Source organism: Talaromyces atroroseus, assembly GCF_001907595.1.
Source record: "Talaromyces atroroseus strain IBT 11181 chromosome Unknown scaffold_6, whole genome shotgun sequence".
Classification (NCBI taxonomy): Eukaryota; Fungi; Ascomycota; class Eurotiomycetes; order Eurotiales; family Trichocomaceae; genus Talaromyces; species Talaromyces atroroseus.
In genome coordinates this window covers 597,469-621,378 of record NW_017971438.1, presented here as the reverse complement: position 1 = coordinate 621,378, position 23,910 = coordinate 597,469, and the positions used below count along the sequence as shown (strand labels likewise).

General features: G+C 48.2%; 7 protein-coding genes across 7 annotated transcripts; 5 read left to right on the top strand and 2 right to left on the bottom strand.

Annotated features, from left to right (window-relative positions):
* Nucleotides 1-28: 28 nt before the first annotated feature.
* On the top strand, nt 29-6,625 carry UA08_05147 (hypothetical protein; the record flags this gene model as incomplete). The annotated part of the gene is made up of 3 exons (XM_020267437.1): nt 29-212; nt 286-4,905; nt 4,962-6,625. 3 exons carry the CDS (start codon nt 29-31, stop codon nt 6,623-6,625), a joined length of 6,468 nt encoding a protein of 2,155 aa, XP_020119625.1.
* A 570-nt stretch (nt 6,626-7,195) lies between these two features.
* UA08_05146 (S-formylglutathione hydrolase) lies at nt 7,196-8,281 on the top strand (the record flags this gene model as incomplete). Its single annotated transcript, XM_020267436.1, has 4 exons — nt 7,196-7,457; nt 7,558-7,778; nt 7,840-8,031; nt 8,096-8,281. The coding sequence occupies 4 exons, from the start codon at nt 7,196-7,198 to the stop codon at nt 8,279-8,281; spliced, it is 861 nt and encodes a 286-aa protein (XP_020119826.1).
* Nucleotides 8,282-9,063: 782 nt separating this feature from the next.
* UA08_05145 (hypothetical protein) lies at nt 9,064-14,820 on the bottom strand (the record flags this gene model as incomplete). Its single annotated transcript, XM_020267434.1, has 7 exons — nt 9,064-9,090; nt 9,145-9,584; nt 9,643-10,674; nt 10,743-12,275; nt 12,313-12,315; nt 13,028-14,243; nt 14,320-14,820. 7 exons carry the CDS (start codon nt 14,818-14,820, stop codon nt 9,064-9,066), a joined length of 4,752 nt encoding a protein of 1,583 aa, XP_020119621.1.
* Nucleotides 14,821-15,393: 573 nt separating this feature from the next.
* On the bottom strand, nt 15,394-16,880 carry UA08_05144 (hypothetical protein; the record flags this gene model as incomplete). The annotated part of the gene is made up of 2 exons (XM_020267433.1): nt 15,394-16,004; nt 16,088-16,880. 2 exons carry the CDS (start codon nt 16,878-16,880, stop codon nt 15,394-15,396), a joined length of 1,404 nt encoding a protein of 467 aa, XP_020119831.1.
* A 533-nt stretch (nt 16,881-17,413) lies between these two features.
* On the top strand, nt 17,414-18,547 carry UA08_05143 (hypothetical protein; the record flags this gene model as incomplete). Its single annotated transcript, XM_020267432.1, has 1 exon — nt 17,414-18,547. The coding sequence occupies one exon, from the start codon at nt 17,414-17,416 to the stop codon at nt 18,545-18,547; it is 1,134 nt and encodes a 377-aa protein (XP_020119832.1).
* A 241-nt stretch (nt 18,548-18,788) lies between these two features.
* On the top strand, nt 18,789-20,158 carry UA08_05142 (Negative regulator of the PHO system; the record flags this gene model as incomplete). Its single annotated transcript, XM_020267431.1, has 3 exons — nt 18,789-19,028; nt 19,119-19,142; nt 19,226-20,158. The coding sequence occupies 3 exons, from the start codon at nt 18,789-18,791 to the stop codon at nt 20,156-20,158; spliced, it is 1,197 nt and encodes a 398-aa protein (XP_020119833.1).
* A 791-nt stretch (nt 20,159-20,949) lies between these two features.
* On the top strand, nt 20,950-22,032 carry UA08_05141 (hypothetical protein; the record flags this gene model as incomplete). The annotated part of the gene is made up of 1 exon (XM_020267430.1): nt 20,950-22,032. The coding sequence occupies one exon, from the start codon at nt 20,950-20,952 to the stop codon at nt 22,030-22,032; it is 1,083 nt and encodes a 360-aa protein (XP_020119835.1).
* Nucleotides 22,033-23,910: the final 1,878 nt, after the last annotated feature.

The window sequence follows — 23,910 nt, the reverse complement described above, 5'->3', positions numbered from 1 at the left end:
AATAAAATACTGCCGGCGGCGCCAAGCCATGGGCCTGATATGGTTTAGTGTCACCGCTTCCTTCCTGGTTGTCCCGGTAACCGCCCGTTTTGGCAAGGTCGGCCTTCCCTCGCGAGTTTCAATGAGCGCATCTGCAAATCCGTCGTTATCCAACGCTGCCATTGAAGCTTCTCACGCAGCCTCGTACCGGCCGTCAAATTACGAGGATGGTGGTGCACCAAGAATTGTCTGACTCGCGACTGGAGTCAGTCAAAGAAGCCGTCAAATCTACCACAACTTGTACAGCGTCAACACTTTCGTCTTTGCAATTGTTGCTGCAAGCTACGACGTTGACTGCCGATAACGCAGGTCCGAATAGCAGGCCAGCCAAAAAGATACAGTCGACTACTACTGCGATGTCCGTTGCACGCACAAAATCGACCCGATCAGCAAAGTATCAAAGTGAAGCCAAGGTGGAATCGTTACAAACGGCGGCCAACAGTCAAGATACAGCGGGATTAACTGCGCAGCAAAGACTTGTACTGGCAACCGAGATTTTTAATACAGCATCCAAGGCTCTAGTGGACGCTCTACAACGAAACAATTCACAAAAATCCCCTTTGCAGCCAACTTCTCCCAATCGAGTCGTGTCCTCGACCAAGCAACAGTCAACTAAGCCGCTCAAGACGGCTTCCACTGGAAAAGGGTCTTCTGCGGACGGAATAAAGTCAACGGCAGAATGCGCAATTTTCGCCCTTGCAACTCTGCGAAATGCGAAGTCTGAAAATGCTCCAAATACCGGTCACCAAAATCTGCAGCTGGAACAAGGTGTTTGTATTCTTGCAGGAAGGCTTACAGCACTGGGACTCAGTGACCTTGCCTACAAAGAACTAAAAGCTTTGAAAAAGAGGTTGCAAGAATATATGCTACCTGTATCCGCGAAAAACTCAAAGAAGTCCACAGCTCGCTCGGCTCAAGACGCGAAAACGGAACCTGAAAAAGAAATAGCCGCAGAATTGCTAACATTTTCAGATATGGCAAGTGCGGCGCCCATCCTTTCCGTACTTCTGCAATTTCAGATAAATGTTTTGAAACTGGCTATGTCAGACAAGCGAATCCTGATCACACATAAGACATGCAAGGCTCTAGCTACTTGTAACCCAAGCAGCCCTGCTAACCTCGTCTTACAATCTCTTGATTCTGGAGGCCTCGGAAAGGACAAGGCTGCACTGCAACTGCTATCTATCTCCAACACCATTTTGTCTTTATCAAATACGCTACACAAGACGCTCACTGCGGTATCTGAAACCACAACGAACCGAGGCGAACGAGCTTTTTCTACCCTCACCTTGCAACTGTTGTCAATGGAATATCGTGTTATGTCATGGGAATTATCCGGCCACCAGGGTGACTCGAAACGAGAGTATTGGGACCCTTTATCGCGCTTTCTGGACCTTTTTTCTAATTACGGCTCAAAGATGAAGTCATCTGACTTTGCAGAATTAAGCACGACTTTACAGCGGTTACACTCTAGGATGGCCAAAAGCCAAATGAGAGGGGCTGGGAACTCGTGGAAAATTTCGTATAGTCTTGGAAAGATTGCTCAAGACGCGTCATGCTTGCAAGAAGCCTTGAAACACTTTCTCACTGCGACAGAAATAGTTACGGCAGAGTATCCCATGGCGTCCAGTTTAATCAAATGCAGAATTGCTTTTACTCATCTATGTCTTCTCAAGGGCAACAAAGCCTATGGTTATGATTTGGTGGTCGAATCACTTGCTACTGCGGCACTAGGAATCAAGTCGGCCAACAAGGGTAACGCCAATGACCTGGAAGCATTGCTAGTTGAATCAGCTAAATTGAAAAAGCTAGCAATGGCGAGCCTTGGAGAGTCAGTTTCTTCAGAAAAAGCTCTCCCCGACAAGATGGTAATGGCTATTGTCGAATTTTTGCATGCGTTTATCCGCTTTTTGAGACGATACATTAGTCGTCTGCCACAAAGCCAAGCCGAAAGCGAAGCAAATGAACAGTTGCAAAGCCTAACCGGCGTTAAAAACATCATAATGACAGCAGCGGAGTCAGCAGTGGCATTAGGAAAAATGTCTCTTCTAAACCAAGTGCCAGCGTGGGAGCTACTACAGCCGGTTTTCTCAGACTGTGCACGGCTATTAAACAGTTTCGAGGACTTTGACGCTGATGCCTTTAACGAGGGATTTAATTGGCGTGCATCCATTGTCAAGCTATCCAATTTGTTTTGGTCTCGTTATCTTAAGAGGCGGGAAGCAGGTCAAGGATATGAAGAGCTAATTCCACTACTCGACCAGTCTGTTGGTCTGTTGAAAGGCTGTCCTGCTGCTGAAAGAATAGCGGGGTTTGCCGCCCTTAAATTGGAGAGACTCGCTCACCTATACCTAGATGCGAGAATGGGAGCAAAGTCCATTGTATGTTTTGAAAGATCTATCCAAGAACATATCGATGCGGGAGTACTTCAGGAACATATTGCGTTCCTTTCAGGCAGGCCGCCTCACACTTGCCTCCATGATCTCAATAGCCCTGGTTATAATCTTACACGGCTTCTTTCTTCATACCTCAAAATGCAATTGCGCAGACCATCGAATGACGACCACAGTGTATTCGATAACAAAACATTAGACATCCTTGCGCGAGGAACACTTCTTGAATGGCAACTAGGGTTACTAACGGAATTTTACAGTCACGATGCGGACACTGAGAAGTTCAAAGAACTTCTCCAGAAACTGCTCTCTGAAGTGTTATCTCTTTACACTGGAAACCAATATCCATCCCGGCGATTACGTGTCATCCGATTGGCACTCCGCTTTGTCCTTGATCATCCAAACTCGTTGGACAATGCAATCACGGAGTCTCTGACTGAAGATGCCGCCTCGCACCTATCAAACCAACAAACGACCTTAGACGACGTGGAGCTCGAGAATTATGCACCAAACATCCGGACTTCGCTCAGTCTAATCATATCATTACGAGATGGTAATGTGAAAATTGACAGCTTTCGCGAGATTATTACATTTTGGGCTTCGACAATACGGACTTGTACGAGTTGGGATTATCTACAATCCGTGATTGACGACTGTGATCTTTTGGTTGCCCAGCTTAACGCAGTCTGGGATTATCTAGAAGCGCGTGGATATTGGAAGCTGCATTTAGCAGTGGGCGAAGTCCTCCTTCGCATTTTTGAACTGCAAAGGGATCAAAGCAACTCGTCCCTGCTCCTGGTTCTATCACGATGCGCCTTGCAGTATTGCCGCCTTGGAGACCAGAAGGCAGCATCGAGTCTTCTTGAACGCGCCAAACAGTACCTCAATAGCGGAAATATGTCGTGTTATGCATTAATGACTTATCAGCTAGCAGTGACGGAATATAACTTGGAGATTGGCAACATAGACCATGCGGAAAACGCCATGCTGTTCGCTCAGAAGCTCTACCAGAGCAAAGAGGCTAGAAAAGAAATGTCTGAAACCCGCAGCCAATCAAAGATTGCATGGGAACGTTTGATCGTCGACGGGGCTTTACTATACTCTCGCATCGCTGATCAAAGGGGTTGTCTGAAGAAAGCATTGTACTATGGCAAATTGTCCGTGCGACTGACGACACGACTATGGGCCAAGTTGGAACGCTCAGCTGGGAAGAAAAGAGAATCCGAGCAGTTGACAGAAAAGTTATCTGATGTGGATCTTGTTATTGATGGCGTTGCAAACATTAACCTCTCTGAAGCTACTGCACCCTCGGCATGGAGCTATGCAGAGGGCGCAGTCTTTTGGAGGCATATAGCCTCTCATAACGCATGTTTCCTAAATCTTATGCGTCTCTCTGCTCATAACGGTTTATTTCAGGATGCAATATACTATGGTGAACAAGCCTTGAAGGTCAACAAAACGCTAGGTGCTTCATTCCGCCTGCTTGCCTGTCAAGCTGAACTCGGCCTTGAGTGGATTAGGGGCAACCACATTTCGGAAGCCAAGCATGTTCTCGACGCCGCAACGAAGCTATCAGAGGAACTCATCAACAGTGTGGAAATGGTCAAGTTGAAAATTAGTTTGGCGGCTCTGAGTAGGACTCGAGAGGACTATGAAGGGGTCCTGCGTCTCTTACGAGAGGCTGAGACCATGCTCGGTCGCATCACTGAGGTCAGGCTTGATCCTTCACTTGGGGTCAAATCATCCGATACTGGCATTGAAGGAAAGCTAGCGGATATGAGAATACGCCAGGCTTCCATTCAGAAGGAAAGCCAATTAGTCACCTCTCGTCAGACCCGAAGAACCAAGGCGACTTCCAAAATCACATCCAAGGAGGAGGAAGATGAGTCGATATCATCGAACGTTCAGATGCCATCGCAGTCTCTTATCATGCTAAGGAACGAAATTTTTCGACAACAAATTCATACCTTGTTGGCAATCGAAGACCTCGATGGGGCATCACGTGTATTGGATGTTGTTAGGGAATGCTCCCCTTCAGCGGCATCGCAGATCTCTTTACAGATCGAGGAAACAGAGCATTTGCTCGCAGATGCCATGAAGAGTATTACCACACATGCCATATATTGTGTCTTGCCCGAATCCACTCTGTCAATGCCTTCCATAGAGGGTGCCGTCTCAATTGCCAACCCGCCGGTTTTAAAGAGTAAGACACCGGCTACGAGAAAAGGAAAGTCAACTTTCAAAGAACCACGCAGTCGTACAACGAAGGTTGCGAAGAAGGAAGTTGATATTACAAACATCATGTCTCATGCAAGGAATGCCATTAGCAAGACGGTCAGAGACGCGGTTTCTATCGGATCGACTATGGAGGGTCATACCGCGTCGGGTCTCATGGGACGTATCTCCATGCTTTTACATGCAACGAAGCCAGGTCTCGTGGACGAAGATATATTGGCTCCGGTAAATGCGAATGGTATGTCATTCCTTACAAGAGAGTCTAAAAGGGGTTGTTTTACTAATAGATCCTAGAACTTGGGCGCATTACTGCTTTTGATCGTGAGCGTCTTGCAATCTGCATCGATAAGAGCCTTTCTGGATATTCCGATCCGATGAGCTGGCCTTCAAGCATGAACTGCAATCTCGACGACAAGCCAGATATCATTACGAATTTTGCGCAAAACTATGTAGACATTCTACCCAGCAGTTGGAATGTATTGTCTATTTCGATGAACTCTGACCGTACGGAGTTTATTATCTCAAAAATATGTCGAGGTAGCCCTCCATTCCTTCTGCGCCTTCCAGTTAGGCGAGGCGAAGAAGAAAACGAAGATGAGGATGATTTCACCTTTGACTTGGGCAAAAACGAGATGAAGGAAATTATCAGACTCGCAAATGCCAGTGCTCATGATGCCAAAAGTCGTACAGATAAAAAGTCGAAGAAGCAATGGTGGACTACACGTGAGTCACTCGACCGTCGTCTCGAGACTCTACTGGACAACATGGAGAACATATGGCTTGGAGGCTTTCGCGGAATATTTGATGCTATTCCTCGAAATTCTCTGCAGTTGGCTCAATTTGCAAGATCGTTCGAGACGATTTTGGACAAACACCTTCCGTCAAGACGGAAATCCAAAGCTGTAAAGGAAAAGATCAAAGTCCATGAAAATGTACTAAGTCTCTTCATTGGTCTTCGGGGACTCGAAAAACAAGAGAACCCCGAAGATTCGGTCTTAGACCTGCTCTATTTTGTTGTCGATATCCTTCAATTTCAAGGCGAGCGTAATGCGTACGACGAAATCGATTTTGATATGATGGTTATTGACACGCTTGACATTCTAAATGGCTTCCATTGCAGTGATGAAGCCGACATTGAACCGCCTAATCACACCATACTGATCCTGGATAAGTCTCTACACGCCTTCCCTTGGGAGTCTTTGCCGTGCCTGCACGGACTACCTGTATCCCGTATGCCTTCCTTGGAATGTTTGCGAGAAAGGATTATCCGTTTCAGATCCTCAGAAGAGCTGCCACAAGAATCGTTCGAGATTGACAGCCACAATGGCCACTTCATATTGAATCCAAGCGGTGACTTAAAAACCACGCAAACCACATTTGAAGAAGACTTCTCCCATATGAAAGGTTGGTCAGCTGTCATTGGACGCGCTCCCTCTGAAGAAGAATTCAAGTCTGGCTTAGAAGACAAAGATATTTTCCTTTACTTTGGTCACGGTAGTGGCGCTCAATACATTCGAGGACGTACTATCAAACGTCTCGACAAGTGTGCAGTGGCATTTCTCATGGGCTGCAGCAGCGGGTGTCTGACCGAAGCTGGAGAACTGGAGCCTTATGGCACGCCAATGAATTATATGCAGGCCGGATCACCTGCTCTTGTTGCTACGCTATGGGATGTGACAGACAAAGATATTGATCGATTCGCAAAGAGCACTTTTCAGCAATGGGGGTTGTTAAAGGGAGTTGGGTGTCAAGATACTGGGACAGTGGAACAGAAAGGTGTCTGTTCGAAGAATCCATCCAAGGCATCGAAGGGCAAGGAAGTGGTACGGGCTGAGTGCGAGCGGAGAAGCAACTCTCTTGACGAGGCAGTTGCACAGTCACGTAATTCATGTTTATTGAAGTACTTGAATGGAGCAGCGCCGGTAATTTACGGCATTCCTGTATATTTGAGCAAGTGAAGCATTTTTATGGCGTTTTGGAAGCATTTTTGGGGGTTTTGTATATTACTTATTCAATTGTCACACTAAATACGGCTGTTATCTTTTACTCATCGGCTAGTTAGGAGCTCTGCTGTTGGTCTGCCATTCAACAACTTCTTAACCTTGTTGGCCTGGCCGATTTCAAATGTCTGCCTCATATCATGTTGAGGGCTCCCTGGAACAGATTTCGAGGGAGCCCCAGCTGTATTTTGATCTGTAAAGTCTCTGACTAGTGACTAGCCAACTTCACTGGGAACGCCGTCCATTAGATACTATGGCATATTTGAAGAATCATCAACAAGATAAATGACCCAACATATAGCAAATGCAACTGACCGGAAGAGAAAGGGAGAAGTTTGCCTATTCGGGGAATTTGGCTGCTGCCCCTCACCCCACCGACAAACGGAGAGAAGTTCCCCTCACAAATTTGCCCCCTCACGAAATGAGTTTCACTATTTAATAGATTATCAACCCCTGGAGTCACCACCCTCCGTATCTCATCAAATTTATAAGCCAAGAAAGGAAAAACAAAAAAGAGAGACACACACCATGTCCGTCACAACCAAAGCCTCCATCGCATCCTTCGGTGGCAAGCTATTGAAGCTGAGCCATAATGCGAAAACCACCAATTGCGAGATGAATTTCAATTTATATCTCCCACCACAAGCCATTGTGGAGAGGAAAAAAGTCCCCTTACTCATCTATCTGTCCGGATTGACCTGCACAGCGGAAAATTGCTCGGAGAAGGGATTCTTCCAGCATGGCGCGAGCAAGAAGGGGATTGCAGTTTTGTATCCCGATACGAGTCCTCGTAAGCACTGCTCCTTTTTTTTTTGTTCGTGTTAATGATATGAAGTGTTTTTTCTGCTAGTTACTCATAATCACACTAATACTGACTACGCGAACTACAGGAGGATTGAATATCGAAGGTGAAAACGATGCGTACGACTTTGGCTCTGGCGCGGGCTTCTACGTCGATGCGACCAAAGCACCCTACGACAAAGGTTACAATATGTACAGCTACATCACCGTAGAACTACCACAAACTGTCTTCGAGGCATTTGGAGAAATCGATTCAGCTCGTGTCAGTATCACGGGTCATAGCATGGGTGGCCATGGTGCTCTTACTCTTGTACGCTTTGTTCCGTTCCCCTGGAAGGCTTTCGAAAACTCACCGAATATGAAAATTGTAGTTCCTTCGAAACCCTGGCAAATACAAATCCGTCAGTGCCTTTGCACCCATAACAAACCCCATCAACTGTCCCTGGGGTCAAAAGGCGTTTAAGGGATACTTTGGAGAAGACAACCAAGAGAAATGGAAAGAGCATGATGCAACAGAGCTAGTCAAGAAGTGGACTGGACCGCTCAATGTGCTCATTGATGTGGTACGTTTTCTGCCCCCTTTTAACTGCGCAAAGGTTGTTAGACTAGCGTATTAACATTACTTAGGGCACCGGAGACAACTTTTACAAACAAGGCCAACTCCTCCCTGAGAACTTCGAAAAGGCTGCCAAAGAAGCTGGAGTCACCGGTGTGAACATACGGTATCAGCCGGATTATGATCATAGTTATTATACTATGGCCACTTTTTCGGACGATCACGTTGAGCATGCTGCTAAATATCTGTTTGAGTAGTGCGTTTTCTTCTTCTTTCTTTCTTCATTTCTTGTTTCTAAGCCAAAAAAAAAAGGCGGTGGCTATAATTGTATGATTGTTGAAAGCTCATAAGAAGAAATAATGTATAGACCTTTTCTTCGTGAAATGTTTGACCATTCAAGTCATAGCTGGGATCAGACGTTAGAGAAAGCGCACAAAAAAGAGTCTCATATCTGATTCGATGTTATTATATTCAAGCCCAGGATATGCGTCAAGTTCCCTAGCCTAGCTACTTCCAACATTCATCGATGCCTATCAGGCTTAATCGGGGTAATTATATTGAATAACCTATATAATCGAATGAACATCGCTAGCCCCTCCCTACTACATTGGCAGCCAACCCGAAATTCACAAGCCATTTCTCCGCTTGGCGATCAAGGTATAATAAAGTCCAATCAACATCATATCCTTCCTTAGCCATATCGGAGCACAGCCCGAAAGTCATACCCCGTGGCTTTAAAGTTCATTTTCATGTTTCCTTTTGACCTCTCCTTGCATCGTAACATTCATCAACATTGAAGATTTTTTTTTTCTCATGCTGGCCCCTTATTTATAATAGGAAAATGAAAATCGCCTGGTAAGGCAAATAAGTAGAGAAAACGCCATGCAATTAATGCACATGACAGAATATGTACCAATGAAGAGAAAAATAAAAGGAAAAAAGAAAGATGTGACAGGGGAATCTAGATGGTCGTAAGTCTTTTTTAAAATGTTCGCAATAGTATTAGCAAAACCAGTCATGGCATTGTGAAGATTTGAAATCAAGAGCTGAGGCGTTGGATAAAAGACTGTGTATGTATATGTCAGTAACGTCCTTACATTTTGGAAAGAGTCCGACTAACCAGGAAAAAGGAACGGAACCCTTTGTTGTCTAATTGAGTCAGAGCATTCAAGTATTCTCCGACTAGGTCCGGTCCCATGCCCATTCCAGGAAGCTCTTGACCGCGAAGATAATCAATATACTCCGAGCCAGCCTTAGCATAGATCGTTTGCTGTAGCCCTCCAGCTTCTTGCAAAACCTGTCTGGCTTGACCATCCTTGGAGTTAAATCCAGCAGAGCTTGGTAGCGCCCAGGACAACGGAGAGAACCGCGTGAACATAAACTGATTGAACCCTGGTATAGCACTCTGTGTAGCACCGTCCTTGGCTGTTTCCGAACCGCCCCAAGCATTAGCCATCTTTGAAAGGACAGAGAACGCCATCTTGGCTGTCGTGGGGTCGTCGATATCTTTAATGAAATGTTCAATGGTGGTGATGACGGAATCAAATATCGATTGATTTGCTGTTTCACATTAGCAGCTATTGCTAGTGCGTTGGGAACACAAATCAGTAAAACTCACCTTGGCTGACAAGAACAGAACCGAGGTCGTTCTGTAACAATGCCAACAGGAAACTTAGATATTCCCGCTTCAGCTCTGCCAATTGTATTTCATCGTCTGTTCCTGCCGTAGATTGCGAAATTCCAGCAAAGACCCGCTGTAAGAAAGGCGTAAGGAGAGTATCAAGTATCCCATATATTTCTGTTTTGAAACCATATATAATCTGATCTAGCAACCGTAGGAAGAGTGCCATCTCATCTTTGGAAGATGTCTCCGTCAAGAGTCCATCAATCCACCTTGGCAACTGGGGGAGCAATCTCAGTCCAACAATGCCAACCAGGCGAGAAAATGCGAATCTTCCTGCGGTCCTGACATTGAAAGACCCCTTGAGCGATTCAAGAGCAATCAGTGTAGCCTCGGCAACCTGTCCAAATGCTTCAGAGATTCCAGGGGAAGTCGGTGCGGCGCTGATTGATGTCTGTGAGCCCGGTGTCGAGTCGGAGAATCCCTTGGCAAGGGTTCCGAGAGCCATGATATCGTGGTGTATTTGCAACAGTGCACGTTCATCATTAGACTTTGCTAATGCCAGATTGTTCTCCATGTCGACGAAGATAGGGTTCATTACAGACTGAGCGTACACAACTTGTTTGTCGCCTGGAACAGGAGGGGCCGAACACAACGCCCCGACGGCTTCAAAAAGATAAAGCTGGCTAGTGAACCTAGCATCCGCAGAGCTTTCATGATCCGCTGAAGACATATCATCACCATCGTCGCCCTCGGCAGGGAGCTCCGCTCGAATGACCAGCAGATCACCCAACGCTTCAATAACCGTCTCGGCAACATTACCAATCTTCGTTTTAAGGGGTTTGACTAAGCGGTAAAATAAATACCAGGAACGTGTCTTCACCCGCTCCATCGGATGGTGAGCGAACTGGAGGAAACTCTCTAGCACGCCGGGCATGAGGTGAGTGTGGTGTTCGAAAAAGGTGCTGTAGCGCACACAGATTTCCATAAACTGCAGCTGGGTTGCAGGATGATTGAAAGATCTGATATCTATATGGCCGTACTCAGTACGCAGAATAGAATATTATGACCGTAAGAGGCGGGGAGGCGAGGCTTACCAGATTCCACCATCCTGGCCATCATCGCAATGAGTCTCTCAGCAGCGATGCTGTTCGGCTTATTCTTGGAGTAAAGACCCCCAGCCTTAACGGCAAGTTCACCGAAAAGGAACATCTCATGTAAGGCTAAATCAAGGTCACGCCAATCAAGCTGACCCCCTGATTGGCGAAGGTTTTCAAAAGTCGTTCCCACCACCTCGGATACAACATCTATATAAAGAGGCTCATTTGCTGTGGCAATAATCTGCTGAAGACTATTTAATCGCTTGCGAAGGTCTTGGAATTCAGCTTCTTCAGTCTGCTCGTCCTCCTCCCCCCATGATGATGTTTCATCGTATCGCATTTTAGCAATTATAGCTTTTAAAATAGGCAATAACATTGGAGCATGTTGGTTTTGAATCTCGGTGTTCGACTTGGAGACTTTCCTCGAGTAAGACAGCAAATCCAACACACAAACGATGAGTGTAGAGCAAATTTCATCGTAATCGTCAGAGAAGAACCGTAAAACATGGACCAAGAAAGTCTGCAGCAAGTTATTTGCTTTTTCCTTGGTTTCAACTTGTACTGCATCATTATCCAAAGCACGGACAATATCAATGACGGTTATGTTAACAAGTTTCGCGACGGTTTCGGCAAGGTCGGTATCGTACTTGGAGGTGAAGCGGTTTTCATTCAAGGGAGGGCTGTTCGAGAGTTGGGTAATGATACTGTCAAGATTCAAAAAGATGATCATGTCAATTTTGTCCTCTGCTTTCATTTTCTTGCCCACAATTTCGGTGAAAACGTCAATAGCCGCATCTCGTACTTTCTCCTCTCCGTTCCGGAGATCGGATTTCTGCGCACGAGAAAGCTGCTGGAACAAAAGATCGAGCATGGTCTGATTGACCACCAAGCTAATATCAATCCAGCTGACCCAGCCTCCAATGGCTTTGAGGGACATTTCCACAATTTGATCGTTGCCTTCTTGCCATTGGGATAGGATGTCCTTCCAAGAGCCGGCAATTTTATGGATGTCTCGTTGCCGAATCAGATCCTTCAAAGTGTTTGCCTTGTCCTGTTCTTCGCGGGACCGAGGAAGTAGAACATCGCCGATCTCGTCGTGGATTGAGTAGACGACACGAAGGTAGAAAACAACACCGAGGGGATTGTTGCGAATGTTTGTGGACGGATCGCTGGTGGTTAAGGCCAGAAGATCATCGAAAAAGCTTTCCCATCCATTAGCGTATAGGGCAGAGAATAGATATGTTATAGTTTGAGCGATCTTGTTCTGGATTGCGGCGCCATCAGGGGTTGCCCCTTCTCCTGCATAGATCTGCCGCAGGTACCCCATTAACCCATCTTTGATATATTGCAAGCCTTGCAAGTCAATCAGACCCGACTGAGTGGCGCTATTGACGACTTCAAGTGCGACATGGCGAGTAACCTCCGAATGACGCGGCGTCCTGGTAAAAATGGCCAGGCAAACCTGCCATCCCGTGGGGTCGGCACGGAGCTGATTCAGGAATTCGAAGGCTTGTGATTTGAGAGTCTGGTCTGCAGATGGGTTCGAGGCGATCTCGATGGCACTTACTACCTATCACGGGGAGAGATCGGTCAGTACTAGCGCTAGTATGTAAAGAGCCTCAATAAGTTGATGTGATTATCCATGGAGGGGGCGGGGCAGGATAAAATGTCGTCACTAGATGGATAGAGTGATTACCTGATCCTCCATTGTAGAGCTGCCAAGCTGCCTCGGCGAGTCAAGGAGACTCTCGAGGAACGAATGTCTGGGGGTGCTCGCTTTAACGGGTGCGATGAGTTGTTGTGTGCGAAGGAGCGAGGTATCGAACACATCGATGTAAGGAAATCATGTCAAGCCGGCCGAGGTGAAGTTTACAGAGCCATTTTGCAGGCGGGACGGGACAACAGAGGTGGGGATAGAATAAAGTGTACGACTACCGAGATTGGCAGAAGCGATGGTTTGGCACTGGCGTGGCTGCGGAGGGTCTGTTGGAGAGTTGGAGTTGAAGGAAGAATTATATCGAGCTCCGTCGGTTGTTTTGTGCAAAAAAGAACCAAAAGTGGAAACACCGCCCGCCTGCGCCTGCCGCCTTAGGCCCCCCTTGCCCTCCAGGCAGGCACGTCCCCCGTTGCCTGATCGGGACTGGGGGCTGCCCACGTCATCGCTGGATTATCTTTGTCTTTTGTTCTGGATTCTTTTTCTTCTCTTGTGGAATTCAAAGGCAACACGAATAGATTAAATAAAAAGAAAATGGCTCTTCTATCTACACGTTGCTTCTACTTACGCCCCTCTTGCTGCAATACCTGCTGCTCCATGCGATCGAACCCTTCTACTGCAACGCCATATTTGTTAAAAACCTCGGGCTGATAGCCATCGGCTATCTTCTCGACGAATTCCTCTTCATGCCATCGCTTGCCGATCAAATCCTCAAACGTCTGCTCTGGCTGTCTTTCGATTCCCCAAACAGCCTTGTACGCTGCACCGAGCGCACATGCGTTTTCGCCGACGTCGAGCTTGTATACCCCGTCGTGACCGCCCAAGATCTCCCCAGCAAGTTTAGCGATAGCTTTGTTGCGCGATCCCCCACCGACAAGATAGACGCGTTTGGGTTGCGGTGGAAGCCCTTCGGCGGGAACAGTGGTGAGTCCTCGCGAGCGCAGTCGCAGCGATAGGAACTGGCTTTCGACAATGGCGCGCGCCTCATCTGTTGGTATATCCCAGCCGGATGTTGTCTCTTCAAGGCTCTGCTCTTGAGGATTATAGTTGAACCTCCATTGGCCAGCGCGCAAGTTCGGCACGATTTCTGGGCGCGGGAAGAAAAGGCCCATCTTCATGGAATCGGACTTGGTCCTCTGGCCTAGAGCGGGGACTTCCAGTAAGGCTTTATCGAAATTTGCCCATGGACCGTCCGCAGCGCTTCCTCCAGCTTGCTTTTTATCGATCGCATCGCGGACATGCTCTCGCGCAAGGCCACCGTTCTTATAACATAGCATAAACATATGTAAACCAGGCGTTGTGGGGTGGTTGAAAAAGTGCGTGGCAGGATCTGGTTTGTATACCGGTGTAGACATCAAAAATGTAGTCGATGTTCCCAAAGATACCATTGCATCAGAAGGCTTCAAGGGCAATGCAAGGATCGTAGACGGGTTATCTCCGGTTGATGGGATGATCGTACAGTCTGAGCTGAACGAATAGCGCTCAACAAAGTACTTGTGTATCTTCCCCAGATGAAGCCCGCCGTCATCCGGTACATCTCCAAGCTTCTGTTTTAAGTCATCAATTCCGAATTTCCCTGCACAAAGCTTGAGTAGGCGATCATCCCACGAGCCTGCTTTGATATTCCACAGGTTCATTCCACAGACATCCGAGATGTCAAAGGGTGCAATGTCACCCAGGAAAAGTGACGCTATGAAGGAAGAGACAAGCGAGATTCTCCAAGTCTTCTTGTACTGCTCAGAGTATTTGCGCTGGAAGCGAAGGATTTGGGGGCCAGTAAATCGCTATAATATGACAAATAGATCAGCTCATGATGCCTTTCTCTTGGAAGGGGGAGACAGAGAGAGGGGAGGCACCTACATGATGCGCCTTGCTACCAGTCACTTGAGCAAGAACCTCAGGACCACCCAAGTAAGCATCAAACTCGTCACACTCCTTCTGGGTACTCGCATCCTGCCAATTGGGACTAAACGGATGCGAGAAAGCACCGGCAAGTTGATCTTGCAGGGACTTGTTACTATCCAGATCGCGCAATAAGCGTCCTGCATCCCTGCTCCAGTAGACACTGCCATGCTGCTGACCCGCAGCACTAATTCCCTTGACACGCGTAAAGTCCAATCCTTGCTCTTTCAAATTGGTCAGAACCCAATCCAGCGCTTGCAGCCACAAGGCCACGGGCGCAAAGACCTCGTGCTCGGCTTCGTTGGTCATGACGCCCTTCTTGATATCGAATCCGCGCGAGTGCGCGTCAAAGTCGAATTTGGCTTCATACTCGACTTTGAGTTCGGACGAGACCACGAGGCCCTTGAGTTGCTGTGTTGAGAGATCGAAGCCGAGGTATAAGGGGCTCTTGGTGGCCATTGTTGCTGGAATTCAGATTTACCTCGTCCAGGGTTCGCTAAACATGGGGAAATAAGGGCTGCAAAGCCAGTTCAACCTGCAGTCAATTGCGGGGCGAAGGAACAAAATTCTTGGTTCTTCAATACACGCAAGACTTGGATATGCAGAATATATGGCTTGGGTCAATATGTTGGACAAGTGGGTGGAATCAAAGAGAACTTGAAGTGATGTCAGTCACCCCCACGCATGTAGTTGACCGGCTAAATGCGGCCTTGCTGAATTTAACCGGTCCTTCCATTACGAGTAAACATGGTGATTAAGTCCCTGGCATTCCACTACTATTAGAAGCAATCGCATTTCAAATGCCATTTGGCAACCATGTAGTTCTGAGGTCAGAATAAGATGGGCCAAGTTATATACTATTCTAGAACTTCTTATATACATGCACCATGTTGCATCTCAATAACCACGGTGTTCCTTTGATTGAACTGCTCTGTTCTGTTTTATTAGTAAATTGGACTGAGACGGAAAACCCTGAATAAACTTTGTGGTTTTATTTTTTTTATCATCTTCATAGAGGCTCATGTTATATAATCAACGTCGCTTATGCAATTCGGATTGGCCGTTGGCATCGTGCTGGTGACCCGACTCATGTTCGTGCTCTTCAGGTTCGGGGCTTCCTCGAGAGCTCACATCACCAGGAATGAATTCCTCGGCGAAATCAATATGCTCCACCTCTTGAGGTACGATGCGAACCTTGACTCGTCGTACTCCGCGAACCTTCACGCCAACGCCAGTGCGCAACAGCTCCTCAATCTGTCGAGACTGTTGCACAGTCGTAGAGCCTGCGACCGCTACTTCGATATCCACGAGGTAGTTCTGTCCGGATTTGAGCCCTTGAATATCCCGAATCTGTATATCCTGCACACCGGATGCCTGCGTGATTGTTTTCAAAGCAGCCTTTCGAACCGAGTCTTTGATCTCCTCATCCACTGTAGTATCAGCGAGCTCTAAAAGGGCCGATTTCGTGTTCGTCCACCCTGCGTTGATAACCATCAAGGAGATGATGAGACCCCCGACGGGATCAAGCCAAGCCGCATTGGAGAATATGTGTGCGCCACCGATCGTAGCTAGGGCGACGATGCTCGTGAGGGAATCAATTCGATGGTGGACCGCGTTCGAGGCCAGTACGGAAGATTTCCGCTCTATTGCGATTTTCATGGCTAGTGAATTCTATTGTTAGTAAAGACATATCCGGAACAAAAGAGAAAGAAAGAAAAAATCTTACTAGCTCTATACAGCCACTCCTTGACCACAATAGATCCTGCAGCTAGCCAGGCAGCATTAATGTTCGGCCCGAGCACTTCTGCTCCGTGGTCATGACTATGCGAATGACCATGAACAAGAAGGCCGGCACGCTCCAGCGCCTCGAATATCTCTGGAGCAAATTGGGACAGAAGAGCCTGGCCTGCATCCAACCCCATCAGGGCACCTCCAACAAGTAACAAAGAGCTGACACCTAAGGCCCCTAAACTCTCCACTTTCCCATATCCATTGGGGAATCGCTCGGTTGGAGGTTTCAGGGACCAGGCCACGGTACTGAGGGTCATAAAATCGGAGACCATGTCTGTTAAAGCATGGTACGCATCTGCTATCAACGCCTGCGAATGGAAAAAGTAGCCGCCGATGAACTTGCCAATGGCCATTGACAAGTTGACAAGCAAGCCAATTCGCGTTATCCGTACTCCGGCATCCTTTTTATTGGAAGAGGTCAAGTAAACATTGTCGTGATGATGGTGGTGATGGCCAGCATGGCCTCTGGTTTGAGTGGTAGCCATTGCGGATTTCAACGAACTTCTTACTGCCGCCCTCGCGGCAGCCGGAGACCACACGAACAGTGGAAGCTGGGATGGAGGTGGTGAGCGAGACGGTGGAAGTTTCTGGTGCAGACTGTGGGTGTTGGACGAGCGCAATGTCCGTGACTGAGGGAATCCTGAGTGTCTGCGATGCAACGTAAATTGTCTTGGAAGTACGCGGCCTTGCAGCTGGCCGCCGCCTCGCAGCGGCGGCAGAAGACTCATGGTCGGGGCGCTAATCACGGGCGTAGTTTGGCTAGGTTAGCAGCAGGAGAACCAGAGCGTGCTATTTTATATATTTTTTAAAGATTCCACTTCTACCTTTCTCTGTCGGGGATTTCTTTCTATTTGGACTGGGCTGGGAACATGCGAGCGACGGCCGAGTTCGGCAGGGACGACGAACGGCTTCTGAGCCGCCGGGATGGCCTTACTGCTCAGGCTATGGCTTGATCTGGACGCTTGACAGTCAGACGTTGGCATATCGACAGTGCCACTCCCCTCGTGCAAGTTGCAAAGACCTTGCAGTCTCTCTGTGATCGAAGATATTTACAAAGAAAAGAAAGTGACATCACGGCCGCTTCCGCAATCCAACTCCGACCCCAAACCAAGCTTGGCGCTTATCGTCCTATCTGAGTTTCACCGACACCCACGGCACACTCCTCCATTCCTACGTCTGTACATAACTACGTACATGATTGCAGTACATTGATGACTTCAGCCCATGCATTGATTGATGATCGGTGCTCGACCATGCCTCCATGTCTCCTCTGAGAATCCCTTACACGCAGCCGTTCCCGCCCGCAATCATCTTCCCCAAGGCTGCGAGCAGTGTTGAGGGTGCGATCGAAAGCCTTGTCAACTTCTTCACCGCTCCCCCGTCGCCCTCTCTGCACGGCATCAATGGCCACCAAGCCGTCATCCTCACGGGTGCCGGCATCTCGGTAGCGTCGGGTCTGTCGGATTATCGAGGAGACAACGGCACATACGTTCGCAACAAGGCGTACCGACCAACTTACTACCATGAATTCGTCACCCGACACGAAGCGCGGAAACGATACTGGGCTCGAAGCTACGTGGGATGGCCAGGACTCTTGAAGTCGAAGCCGAATTCGACACACTACTCCATCACCGAGCTCGGGAGGAAGGGATATGTCAGCAGGGTGATTACACAGAATGTAGATTCCTTTCATCCGGTTGCGCACCCTAGTCTGTCGACAATCGAGCTACACGGTTTCCTGCGGTCGGTTATATGTATCAATTGCCACAACTTGGTGCCGCGAAACGAGTTTCAGCAGTCTCTTGCACGCCTTAATCCGGCCTGGGCGGACTTCTTGGATGAAATGTTGGAGTCGGGCGCTCTAGATACTAACAACCCAGAAAAGCAGCGCAAGCGAGGCCTGAAGATCAATCCAGACGGCGACGTGGATCTTCCCCATGCGCCATACTCTAGTTTTCGCTATCCGGCATGTCCACACTGCTTGGAACACCCACCTTTGGTTTCGCCCAGCAAGGACAAGCCCCCGTCTCAGGCCATCGTAGAGACAGAGTCAGATGGCGCATGGTCACCGTCGTCTACGGCGGGGATCTTGAAGCCGGCCGTCACCATGTTCGGAGAGTCGACGAGCCCAGCCGCCCGGAGTGCAGCCGAAGAGGCCATTGACGAGGCCAGCCGGCTGCTGATCATGGGCAGCAGCTTGGCTACTTATTCGGCGTATAGACTAGTGGACCGGGCGCGCAAAAGGGGCATGGCGATGGGGATCATCAATGTAGGCGGCGTGCGCAACGAGAGCCAGCTTCTCGGGGATCTGCTCAACCGCAACCACGTCCGCTGCGATCATAGGAGCGAGGCGGTGCTGCCCGAGGTGGCGTCGCGGCTGCAGATAGTGCGATAGCTTATTGTCTATAGAAAGGAATGAGAAATGGTCAAGGGGCGGGCGCGACGATGCAGAATAAATATTGGAACGTAAAAATAGAAGCCTTACAGATGGCGCAGGCAGGATGGCCGCGTTGTGGGCGCTGATTGGCGGAGCACGGCAGAGAGAGGGCGAGCGTCGGGAAGCCGCGGGGCTGCAAAGGGCTCCTTCAGCGACTTCTTAGTAGTTCGTACTTATATGCGTGCTCGACTAGCTGGACATGGCCTCTCCCCATCCTTCGACTACACCCAGCACGCTGCCAATTCGTTCTCGCCTGAATATCTCGCCCTCTCTCGTTGCTCCCAGCTCGTTCCTCTTTTCTCAGCCTGCCACCACCACCACCACCACGCCTGCCAATCCCCCGCATACGCACACCCAAGCCCACCCGTCACCAAGAGCAGCACACCGGCCCAGCATGGACAAGCCTCAGCAGCCCAGTTCTTTCCAGCAGCTGGAGAAGGTAAAAGACACCCCCCACGACGACCACACTCTCCAAAAGCTCCTGGGGCCCATGTCATGCTAACTTCTTTTTTTCTCCTACCTATCATAGCTTGGTGAAGGTACCTATGCCACAGTGAGTCAATCAGCCAACATGCCTTCTAGTTCGCATATTAGCTGAATCTCGCCACTAATGCCGAATTTTGCGCGGGAATATAGGTTTTCAAAGGCCGCAATCGACAGACCGGCGAGATGGTCGCCCTGAAAGAGATTCACCTGGATTCGGAGGAAGGCACGCCATCCACGGCCATCCGAGAGATCTCCCTGATGAAGGAGCTGAAACACGAAAGTATCGTCTCGCTATACGATGTGATTCACACGGAAAACAAGCTCATGCTCGTTTTCGAGTTTATGGACCGGGATTTGAAGCGATACATGGATACCAAGGGAGACCACGGCTCGCTCGACTATGTTACCATCAAGTCATTCATGCACCAGCTCATGCGAGGCATTGCTTTTTGCCACGAAAATCGCGTGCTGCACCGTGATCTCAAACCCCAGAACCTGCTCATCAATAAAAAGGGTCAGCTCAAGCTTGCCGATTTTGGTCTCGCACGCGCCTTTGGTATCCCCGTCAACACGTTCTCAAATGAGGTCGTTACGCTCTGGTACCGCGCCCCGGACGTGCTTCTCGGGAGCAGGACGTATAACACTAGCATTGACATTTGGTCCGCCGGCTGTATCATGGCTGAGATGTACACTGGCCGGCCGCTGTTTCCCGGTACGACCAACGAGGATCAACTGCAGAAAATCTTTCGACTAATGGGGACTCCATCCGAACGGTCATGGCCCGGCATATCGCAATTTCCCGAGTATAAACCCAACTTCCATGTCTATGCCACTCAGGACTTGAGGCTCATCCTGCCTCAAATCGACCAACTGGGCTTGGACCTGCTTACTCGCATGCTGCAGCTACGGCCAGAGATGCGGATCAGCGCGGCAGACGCATTACGACATCCCTGGTTTAATGATCTGCCACAATTGCAGGCCCAGTTACAACAACAACACCACCAGCAACAGCATCACCACCAGCAGCAATCACAGTTGTCGGGAGGTTACGGGGGGATGGTTGCAGCGCAGCCGGGATACTAAATATGTATCTCTTCAGATTTAGTACCTATACTTCACGAACTATATGAAGGAAACAAGAAAACACGGGTATGGCGTTTTGACGAGAAAGAGAAACCCTCCTAACCCTGAAATTATTGGCACTTGATACCCGAAGACCTCTCTCTCTCGTTGTTCCTTTTTGCCTGTCTACGCATTTATCTTTTCACTCCCGGTTTATTTTTATTCTCTTCTTGGGCATACGTATCTATTCTTCTAGGTAGCTTGGCTTTCTTTTTCTCTTGGTACGTATAATGATATTTTTATTTTCTAAGTTTTCGGTATTTACCTGCCTATACTCAGGATATTTTGTGGGAGATGGATCGAAAAGGGGCACTCCCACTCAGGTTTCCCCTGGTAAAATTTCACACTCAAGTTCTGGCCATGATCCACGGTCGCCATTATCTAGTCGTTTGGACTAGGCGGACAGCACTCGCAGTCATTGGGTGTCCTCAAGGTCCCCTGAAGGTCAGAAAATAGTCAAGCCCCGAATAAGCATGACGTCAATAGATTTAAAAACCCTCAGCATTTGCTTACATCAAACCTCCACTTCAGCAGAACCCGCGTCGACTCTCCGCTTCGCTTCTCCAGATTATAGGACGGCGATGGAAGAGACGTCATCGCCAGATCGGCCAAAGCTTGACCAAACCTTGGACGCCCTTCCGTGTTATCCGTATGGCGATATGCATATATAAAGTGTCTTGGCTCTTTCCTTGGCTCTTTCCATCGTCCAAACATCTTGTTTGCTCAGTGCAAAAGAAATTCCACCTTTGAACATGGTTAATACGATTATCCCCGGGGCCCCGCGCCACAAGTACAACCTCCGTGGCGCAAAGCCCCTCTTCGCATCTGAGGATGGCGTTATTACCAAGGTTACCAAGAAGGACTTTCCGATCCTCAAGAACTTGGCTATGGAACGAATTGTGCTTGCGCCAGGAGCCATTCGGGAGCCACACTGGCACGTCAACGCCAATGAGATGACCTACCTGCTCCAGGGCAAGATCCAAGTCTCAATCCTTGACAGCGGGACCAAGATGTCGACCTTCACCATGGATGCGGGCGAGATGTTTCACATAGAGGCTGGCTCTCTGCATGTCTTTGAGAACGTCGGTGACGAGGAGGCGGAGTTGATCATCTGCTTCCGCCACGAGGAACCCGAGGACTTCTTCCTGGGCGCATCGTCCGGTGCATTCACCGACGCTGTCATGGCCAACACCTATGACTTTGACGAGAAGGTGTTCAAAAACATCTCGCGTACCACGCAGCCACGCCACATCTTCAAGCGTCACCCTTCCTCCAAGCCAGCCAGGGCCACTATTCCAACTACAGCCCACTTCCCAGATTCCCACCGCTTCGACATCGAGGGCCAGCAACCGCCCACAGCTGCGCCGGGCGTCGGATCTGCGAAAAAGGCTCGTAGCCAGTTCTGGCCCGCCCTGAAGAACATGGCCATGTACTCTCTTACTGTCGAGGACAGTGGCATGCGCGAGCCACACTGGCACCCCGACACCGTGGAAATGGGCTACGTGCACAAGGGTCGTGCCAGGATGAGCATCATGGACCCCGATGGCTCCGTCGACACATACTACCTCGAGCCTGGAGAATGCTACTTCCTCCCCGCCGCATACCCGCATCAGATCGAGTCTCTCGAGTCCGACATTCACTTCCTCATCTTCTTCGATAACCCCATGCCCAAGGATGTAGGTTTCCGGAGCGCTGGTGTTGCCATACCGAGGGAATTGATGGCTGCGACCTTTGGTGTGAAAGACACTGATTTCCCTGAATTTCCATTTGAGGCTGAGGACCCCCTATTGGTTGCCAAGAAAAACGCAATCGACCCTATCAAGTCCAAGCTTTAGGTTTATACCGTTACGTGGAATGCTTTAGTAGATAGTCAGGCTATATAATAGAACGTCTCTGTGCAGCCTCTATACATCATATATATCTACATTCAAGTGAAAGAGTTTTGCTGTCAGCTACTTTTAGGAATTGTTGCGTGAACGGTTATTGCCCAATTTGGAAGACTAGGGTTTGTTGCTCAAACACGTACGTCTGCGCCGAAGATGACTACTTCTGTAAATCAAGCTTAACAATCCGCATCATTATTCCTATTTATGTACCTAACAAATGTAAGAAAATACGAATTATTGCCTGCCCATGGCTTCGCAAGGAGCAAAGTATCTAGCAAACATGTAATTCCCAGACTCAAGTATTCAATAGTTGGCCAAGAGTACAAGCCATCGTTGTATATGTACATAGCCGACACTCTTTTCTTCATTTTCAACGGAGTCTATAGCAATGGCATGTGTTGAGGAATGTAACTTCATGGACGTTATCAAAGATCCATTTAGAATCGATGCAATTTGTAATATTTTTCTGATGTATTTTCTTTATGAGTCTATATTTGCTACTACTAGTTGGAAGAGTGGTGGTGGTGATTATTGGTCTTGACCAGTTGACAAGTCAGACAAAATGATCGATAGATTAAGTGCAAAGCTATGCTTAGCGGAGAAATTATAGCAAGTAAATCATCAATTTGATAAAGCAAAAGGCATTGACCGTTCATTGGGATTCACTTCTTGACTGGTATTACACTTGATGTCTTCGTTTTCACCCCTGCATTTGTTCACTACTGAGGTATTCAAATATGCAGGTGCTCTCCCTAAGGCAGTCATCATTATTATGAGGTCAATGATGGAGTACCGGGTGGAGGGATCTTGGGTTTATTCAGTCTATGCGTTGATTTACCATCCGGATTACATGTATGTGTCTTCAACGCCGATATTTGAGCTTGAATATCTTATTTTCCTCCACTCTGGACACGACATATAAATAGATTCATAGACTGGATGAATCCAGCTCTCGGGCAAGATCGCCGGAAACGTGAACCCTTCCGTCACACATGGATGTCATGTATTGACGGAGATGAACTGACTGGCCTGATGAGCCATCGAGTTCAAGGTTGTATCGAACTAATACTACCTGAGACTCCGCTTGTTTGGTTTGACTCGGTTCGGCGATGGCACGGGTAACTCTAGAATTGGACTACATTTAGATACCTAGGTAGAAATGTAATAGAATTTATCACCTAAGGAACGGGCCAGATTGGGAGTTTTTCCCTTGATGTGCCCAGGTGATTAGTGTGTATTGAAAATTGGACTCGAATGGGTCTGATTGTTGATTGTTCAAGACACATATATATGCCTTGTTGGGGCAGCAGCAGTAATAGCGGGGTTATTTTGTAAAGGCTTCGTTCACAGAAAGGTCTAAGGATGCTGATATCGAGCACGTATGGTGGTCTATGTATGTTTCTCTCTCTACCTAGGTATCTTCAGCAACCTTGGAAAGTGATCCAAATAGGGTCGAAAACAAAGATCTTTAAACAGCCTGCAGGGGCAAACTTGGAAACTTCAGCTTTCAGCCTTGTTATCACATGTACAAAACAACAGATACATCTGGTCAGGTCCGTTGTTTGCTCCAAGCCTTGCCATGTCTCATCCATTATTATCGCAAGTTGCACGTATGGACAGGTATGATTACATTCTTTCAGTCGTGTTGTTGATCTCGGGTGGCACAAAGCCCTAATGCAGGTAACGTGCGCTGTAGGTCCGTGGGATGGGAAAGGAGACCAATCACACTTTCCTATCAAGTCCTTTTTTATATTTGTGCGTCTCATGAAGAAGAGAAATAAATGATTACAAACGTCGTGTGCGTAAGTCTTTGTCAAAATCTCCCCG